This window comes from Juglans regia, chromosome 7 (assembly GCF_001411555.2).
Source record: "Juglans regia cultivar Chandler chromosome 7, Walnut 2.0, whole genome shotgun sequence".
NCBI lineage: Eukaryota > Viridiplantae > Streptophyta > Magnoliopsida > Fagales > Juglandaceae > Juglans > Juglans regia.
Window position 1 is genome coordinate 2,792,314 of NC_049907.1, and position 8,551 is coordinate 2,800,864.

At 34.8% G+C, this 8,551-nt stretch overlaps 1 protein-coding gene across 1 annotated transcript; it reads left to right on the forward strand.

Annotated features, from left to right (window-relative positions):
- Window positions 1-560: 560 nt before the first annotated feature.
- Window positions 561-5,219, forward strand: LOC108995317 (L-ascorbate oxidase homolog). The gene is made up of 9 exons (XM_018970854.2): window positions 561-914; window positions 1,022-1,183; window positions 1,288-1,397; window positions 2,033-2,303; window positions 2,690-2,786; window positions 2,933-3,278; window positions 3,370-3,735; window positions 3,812-3,890; window positions 4,834-5,219. The coding sequence occupies exons 2-9, from the start codon at window positions 1,040-1,042 to the stop codon at window positions 5,035-5,037; spliced, it is 1,617 nt and encodes a 538-aa protein (XP_018826399.2). The 5' UTR covers window positions 561-914; window positions 1,022-1,039; the 3' UTR covers window positions 5,038-5,219.
- The last annotated feature ends 3,332 nt before the right edge of the window (window positions 5,220-8,551 follow it).

The window sequence follows — 8,551 nt, forward strand, 5'->3', positions numbered from 1 at the left end:
TAATAATGAGATAAATTGTAAATAGTAGTAAGATTTATGAGTTAAAGTTGTTAAATAGTAATGAATAGTAGTGAAATAAGTTGAGATGAATTGAGATAATCCGTGAATATAAACGAGGTCTGCTCCCTTGCAAAGCGCAACTTCTTCGTAAAATAAACAAAGGGAATAGAATAATCGGTAGTTTGGATAGAGAGATGAGATGAGATTATTTTAGATGAATTAAATAAAATATTATTAAATTATTATTTTAAGATTTAAAAAAATTAAATTATTTATTATATTTTATAAAATTTAAAACAATTATAACGATAAAATGAGATAAATTGAGAGTATTTCTATTTTTTAATTATGTTTTCTTCCATTTGATTTGCAAAAGCTCTCAGCTTTATAACAGAATTGGTAACACTGGCTTTCTATAACTATATTTTTGTCGTCAGCATGACACATTTTAGGAGCTCCAATTTCTCTCGTAGTCATAAAATAAGAAGAAGGGGAAAAAAAAAAAATCCCAACTTTATAATATAAAACGAAGATGAGTGAAAGAAAACTTAAAAAGTAATGGGAGCAGTAATCAGGGGCGAAGTTAAAGGGCAAGTGTGACTCGTGCATTTACACCACTCATGAATGCCGAATGGAGTTCGAGAGGAATCTATACAGCTTTTGTTTGAAGCAAAATTACTATCACGCGGAAACGCGTGAAATGCGCCGAATCCCGGCACGGTGGAAACCTCAAAGCAGGTAATTTTTTGGTTAATAACAAAAAAGAACAACTAATCAAAAAGAAAGTTGCAATAGTAGTAGGAAAATTCCACACATATCCGGTGAAGCTTTTTTCCGGCGCTGTTCTTATTTAAGGTTGTCACTGAAAGCTTCTCTCCCACTGTGGCCCAAAAGAATACCCCCCCTACAATCTGGTAAGTTCCCATTTGTTTGTTGATTAATAAGTTTTGCGGTGAAGTTTCAGTTCGTCGTAGCAATAACCTAGATTTGGCAATGTGTGACTAATGGTGGCTTTGTTCAGTGTGCATTTGCAGATTCAATGGAAAAAGCAGTCTTGCTCCATGTGATTTGTGGGGTTTTGGCTGTTTTGGTTGTTGCTCATGTCAAAGCAGACGATCCGTATAGGTACTATACCTGGACTGTTACTTATGGGACTCTTTCTCCTCTGGGTATCCCTCAACAGGTTGGTGATTCTAACCGTTGTTATGCTCTTAGATCCAGCATTGGATCACTGGCTAAGAAATGAGAAGTTGGGCATCTAAAAGATTTGGTCTTTGATTTTTTAAGGTAATCCTTATCAATGGTCAGTTTCCTGGTCCTAGACTTGATGTGGTGACTAATGACAACATCATCCTCAACCTCATTAACAAGATAGACCAGCCATTTCTACTAACATGGTGAGCTTCTTCTGTTCTATCACCTGTTTTCTGTTAATTTGGAAGAGTGGTGAGAGTGATAGTGTTTCTTCTTTGAGTACGTTTCTATTTTGACAATTCTTAAGATATATTTTGTACTTTTTCTGTTTTATGGATAATTTGATTGTGACAATTGAGAGAGGTAATCATTGGTCTTAGTTTGAAGCATCTGGCTTCCTTCAAAATTCACAATGCTTGTTCAGTATACCATACAAAAGTCTAGTGACCTTTGTTATTTCCGATGCTAAAATTTTATTGGATTCAAGTTAATTGAAAATCCACTAGGTGCAGTTATAAAGAGGAAGATGTTGTCATACTCTCTTAATGGGTGCTGTTCCCTGAAGATAGAACTCAAATGGAAAAAGAATCTGATCATTTCAAAATCTTGACTCCTTTTCTTTTCCTACTTGTTCTATGCCTTCTTACTGCACAGCTGTGTAAGATTGAGTCGAGAAATACACTACTTCACATGTTTAATGCTGTGGGTTTATATGAAGGACTTGTACTAGCATGATCTCAAATTGGCATTTGCAATTTTTGCCTTCACATCTGATTATTTCATTTCGGCATCGTAATCAATAACATGTTTTACTGATAAGTTATTTTGTGACAACTAGGAATGGTATTAAACAAAGGAAGAATTCATGGCAAGATGGAGTATTGGGTACCAACTGCCCTGTCCCTCCAAACTCGAACTACACTTACAAGTTTCAAACCAAGGACCAGATTGGGTCCTACACATATTTCCCCTCAACTCTACTGCACAAAGCTGCTGGAGGGTTTGGAGGACTCAATGTATATGAGAGACCTCGTATACCAATCCCTTTTCCGAATCCTGATGGAGATTTCACTTTACTTATTGGTGATTGGTACAAAACCAACCATAAGGTCAGCAAGATATAATGTTCTGTCTTTGTTCACACTTCACAAATGCATATTTTACTAATCACTGCTATCCTTATAGAAATAGGTTTGAGATGAAGTTTGTTTAAATTTCCCAGTTCCCATTTTTCCATTTTCCTCTTATATCTAAACGACCAAAGGAGGTAAGATGAGAATTTTCTGAGTCTAGCTGGATGTTTAGATCGTTAAATGACTGGGAATCATTTTATTGAGAAGGCTGGCTGCCTTATCTTTCTAGTAAAGATTGCTTTCATGCTACATGCTATCTCAACGAAATTGATTGTGTTAACGTTTACATTTTGTAATGTTCCTAGTGATACCTGTCTTGTCTTGTCTAGACCTTCCCTCATAAGTTATCATGATGTTTGCAGATATTGCAGCAATCATTGGACTCGGGGAGATCTCTTTCCTTTCCTGATGGCATCCTTATAAATGGCCAGGGTCAGAATACCTTCAGTGGTGACCAAGGTCATTCTCAATACTTGAGTAAATATGTTCTTGATTCACTGAAGAATAACTTGGCACTTGGCCGGTTTTGAGTTCTCTAACTAAATCCTATTTATGTTCTTATGGTGAATGGTTTACCAACATCTATCTGCTCGTTAATCTTTCAGGAAAAACCTACATGTTCAGGATCTCAAATGTGGGCTTGTCAACCTCATTGAACTTCAGGATTCAAGGCCACAAATTGAAGTTAGTTGAGGTTGAAGGATCTCATACTCTTCAAAACATTTATGACTCTCTTGATGTGCATGTTGGCCAATCTGTGGCTGTCTTAGTAACCTTGAACCAGCCAGCAAAGGACTACTACATTGTTGCATCCACGCGATTCACTAAACATGTTCTTACAGCAACTGCAGTTTTACACTACACAAACTCTCACACCCCCATCTCTGGACCCTTGCCCATTGGTCCTACTGACCAAATACAGTGGTCTATCGAGCAAGCCAGAACCTACAGGTATACAATAACAAGCTTTGACCCAAATAGTAGGTAATTTTATAGTCCAATGCTTTGATCTTGATCCTTGCAAACTTTGTTCTTCTTAAAGGTGGAATTTGACAGCAAGTGCAGCAAGGCCTAATCCTCAGGGCTCATTCCATTATGGGAAGATAACGCCATCAAAGACGATTGTGTTGGTCAATTCTGCACCTTTAATAAATGGAAAGCAGCGTTATGCTGTTAACCGAGTCTCCTACATCAATCCTGACACCCCTCTGAAACTTGCCGATCATTTTAACATCCCTAAAGTCTTCAGTGTAGATACCATCCAAGTGATTCCCTCTAGTGGTCCTACATTCATAGCTACCTCTGTTATGCCAGTATCCCTCCATGATTTTATTGAAGTTGTTCTCCAAAACAATGAAAGCACCATTCAATCTTGGCATCTTGATGGCTATGATTTCTGGGTTGTTGGGTAAGGCAAATTGTTTTGTCTGTCTTAATTTTCTTGAGTTAAGTATATTCTAATAATTTTTATTTCAACGCTGTAGTTATGGTTCTGGACAGTGGACACCAGCTAATAGAAGTACCTATAATCTAGTTGATGCTCTGACTAGACATACTGCTCAGGTAATTATACAATATGGATGAATTGTCACTTGATATTTTTCTAGATCATCTTGGGAATGCCTTGCTTATTATTTGCTGCTGTAAGAATCCTTTTATTTGTGGCTTATAGAAACTCATTGAAAAAGTGTAAAGGTGCGTTCAGGTGCATAATAAAGTAACCTATCTAAAAAAGAAAAAGACACGAGAAAATCATAAAAAGTTAGCTCATTAAAGTCTAGAGGTTGTCCAAACTCCGAAGGAATAAAGCATTATAAAATAAAGTTCTGAGCTCTTCCAACACCTGTTCACAATTCTCAAAATTCATGTCATTCACTTCCCTCCAAATACACTATACGAGGCAGGTATGAACCATCTTTCACATTGATGTAATTTGTGAGCTTCCTCCCAACCTCTCCAGGAATTCAAAAGATTCACCGGTACTTTTCTTAACATGACTCAAGCTAAACCAACTTGTCAGAACAAATCATTCCACAAAGCACTAGCCACCTTGCAATGAAGTAAAAGGTTGCCAACGAACCAGGCTAGTTTTGCACATACAGCTCTAATCAATCACCACAATGTCTTTGCCTGAAATTATCCAAGGTGAAAATCTTTCATAGAGAGACTTTCATGGCAAAAAATGCATCTCTCGGATGTGTATGAGTGTGTTGAATACTCTCAAGGGAAAGGATAACAGGGCGTTGTAGAAAGATCAAGATGTGACCAAGCCTTTCTCATTTGAATTTGTCGTGAATTCACCATTTGCGTTTTATTCTCTACTAAGTCTGACCACATCGATCAGTCAGCTTAATGGTAGAGTATGCACAATTTAATCGATCAGAAGATTGTCTTCCTTACTTTACCTATGCAACTTACATCTTAACCATAAAGAGATAATTCATGGGACTATATAGATCTATAATTTTTTGTACATTCTTTTATTTAATTTTAAATTTTGTTGCAGGTGTATCCAAATTCTTGGACCACCATATTGGTTTCCTTGGACAACCAAGGCATGTGGAACATGAGGTCTGCAATATGGGAAAGGCAGTATCTTGGGCAACAGTTCTATATCAGGGTTTGGAATGCGGTCCACAACCTTGCTAATGAATATGACATTCCTTCTAATGTTTTATTTTGTGGCAAAGCTGTAGGACTGCACCCATAGTATCACTGACTATTTATTTGAAGTCCTATTCATTTTCTTTTTCCTTCCTGCTTATTTTTTTCCCCAGTCATGAGGGTTTGACTGCCTGTAAAATATAATTAGGGGAGAGCAAAGAGGGTGTAGTTATACGTTCGGGAGCTTCATTATATGAATCTCTCAGAGTCTTCTTAGTTGAATTTTCCTTTAATTTGCTTGAATGATTGTGTCGATTGTTCATCTTTTGATCCATTTTTTAGTGGGAGTTTGTAGTTCTATATATATATATTTATGATCCTGAAAATAAAAATGTCAATTAACTTAGCTGTTTCACTCAAATAACTTGGCTATGATCCATTTCTCGTCGCCGGGATCTGCAAGTGCTGAAAAACAAAGAGCTTTCAGGGTCTATCGATGGGCTTGCTGGAGATGCAAGTGTACAAGCATTTTTTTTTTTCAAATAGTAAAGAGCTACGGAGAGCTTTAATTCGGTGGGTGGCTTTGGCTCATAGCTAGTACTTATGACTTTCTACATGAATTAGTGATGGTGCACTTTGACAAAATCCTTAACTATATATATATATATATATATATATATATATATATAAGTGATATGCATGTTCTATCTTTTGTTTCTTTTTCTTTTAAGATCATCAAGCTGCAAAGGTACAAGAGGAAAAGAGATTTACCTCTCAGAGGCAATGTCTAGCTTTGCAATTTGATTATCTTTAACCCTAGCCTGCTTTGGGTGGCTCAAAGTTGGCGATTCGCTTAAAGAAAATTGTTTATTTGCTATATGCTATTTTCTGTCAAAGCGAGTTTATTCTCATCATAAATAATTCATTATAAACACTCATTTTTCTTGTAGCGGCTAAACTGTAATATTTGGCTAGATTAATTATTCTTGAGGAGAAAAGGCATGCATATTGCGAGAAGCTAGCTGTTAATTATGAATCCAATTAATTTGCAAAGTGGTCATGGCCCAGGTTGAGAAAAGAATTATCAGAATGCTATATATATGAAAGGCTATTGGTGGGGACATGTTAATCAGGAGAAAAAAGAGAGTTGGATTAATTGGACTCAAATGGGGAAATCAAAGAATGAAGGGGGTTTGGGGTTTAGAGATTTTGAAAATTTTAATAAAGCTTTATTAGCTAAGCAGTGTTGGAGGATGATTCAATTTTCACATTTATTATCTTCACAAGTACTGCAGCACAAGTATTTTTCCCAAACTGATTTTCTCAATGCAAAATTGGGTACTAATCCATCTTATATTTGAAGAAGCTTCTTTTATGCAAGATAATTGCTTAAAGAAGGGTTGATATGGAGGGTTGCAAATGGGAAAGCTATAAAAATATGGTCAGACAAATGACTGCCAACACCTACTACCTTCACTCCTCAAAGTGGACACAATTCACTCAGAGCAAACATGAGAATCGAGGAACTGATTGACCAGGAAACTAAGCAATGGATGACTATTCTCATCAAGGAAGTTTTCTCTCAAGAAGAGGTAGAAGTAATTTGTCAAATCCCCCTCAGCATAAAAACAGGCAAGATAAGTTGATGTGGAGAGGAACTGCCAATGGTATTTTCACAGTGCTTATTTCATGCAAGGTGATATTCAAGACAGAAACAAAGGTCAATGCTCCCACAGATCATAGAAATGTGAAGACTGAACAAGGATTTGAAAACTTAACATTCCACCAGCATCAAAAAATTTCTTATGGAGAGCATGTCTTGACATTCTACCAACAAAAGTCAATTTATACAAGAGGAAGGTTCTAAATGATCAAATGTGTCCATTATGCCTAGTAGAACCAAAAATTGCTGAACATATATTATGGGATTGCATATCAACTTCTGATATTCTCGGGCAAGGATCAAAGAGAATACAAAAAAGTAAAACATCAATCAAGAACATCAAAGCACTTATAGAATATATGCTCAATATATTGGACAAGGAAAACATGAAAGAACTGGCATTAGTAGTATGGAATCTGTGGTGGAGAAGGAATGAATATGTTTTTAAAAACATATTTAATTGATCTCAAGTCAGTGATGAACATAGTTAATAGTATGAGACAAAAGTAATAGCCTTACAAGTCAGAACTATGGCCCAAAATGAGTTCAATCTTCGAAGGAATGTCACATGGAATTGGCCACCACCAAGTTTTTGTAAATTTAATTGGGATGTAGCTATGGATAACATGAAGTATATGTTAGGAATTGGCATAGCAGTAAGAGATGATGAAGGTCAATTCTTGGCTACACTGAGAAAAAAGGGAAGTTATAGTAATGATCCATCTACAGTAGAGGCAAAAGGAGCACTTATTGCAACAGAATTTGGTATTCAATTGGATATGAAACGAGTGATACTTGAAGGGGATTCAAAAACAGTTGCCATGGCAATTCAAAAACAGATAGAAGATGAGAGCTATTTTGGGATGATCATATAAGATACCAAACATAAATTACAACTTTTTTATGTTTGTTTTACTAATCATGTCTATAGGGAATGAAATGTTGTTGGACATAAACTAGGTAAACATGCTTTTGTTTCAGACAATCTAGTGGACTTGGAGGAAACTCCCCACTATCTTTAATGTGTATTCTTAATTTTTTACGAATGAGATGAGATTTTTTTCAAATATATATATATATATGAGAAAATATATTTACAATCGTGAATTATGTAATTATCGCGTGATCACTTTAAAAAAAATGAATAAAATATGATATCTATATAAAAAAAAATTAATTTTTTAATAATAAATTCTATTTTTTTATTAAAATGATTACGTAGCATTTAAACATTTCACGATTATATATAAAATTATTATATATATATATAGGTTAGTACTGTTGGACCTATATGTATAGAGTCTAGTTGTATTTGTGATGGCCCCGATTGGATGAAAGGACGACTGACCAGAGTTTACTATATATTATATTATTTTTTTGTACGACCGTCGAGTTGTATTTGATTATCATCTAAATAAAATGATCTTATGCAGCCTAGGTATGTTGTTGAATTACATAAATCTTGTATAGCGTGTAATTAAGTTTGCTTTTTCTTTTTTTTTTTTCTTAACACATACATGATAAGAATTAATTAATTTCACATGTGTTGTTGTTGGTCTACCGGTTTTGTAGCATGCATTTGCAATTTTAGTTATGCGGACTAGTTGACTTGCCCACCAACAAATAAATAAATTGGCTCGGTTTGAATTGAGAGGGGATCTGAATTCATCTCATATCATTATTATTATAATTTTTATATAAAATATAATAAATAATTTAATTTTTTTAAATTTTAAAATAATAATAATATTAAAAAAATATTATTTTAATAATATTTTATTTAATTTTTAACATTCATTCCAACTCATTCCAAACCTAACATAAAAGCATCTCTTCAACTTACAACCTTTATCTGAATGGAAAGATAGGCCAACATTTATGAGTCCAAATAAACCTTTGGCTTCCTTATAATATTAAATTCATTAACATTTATGAATACTGGCCTGTATAATTACGA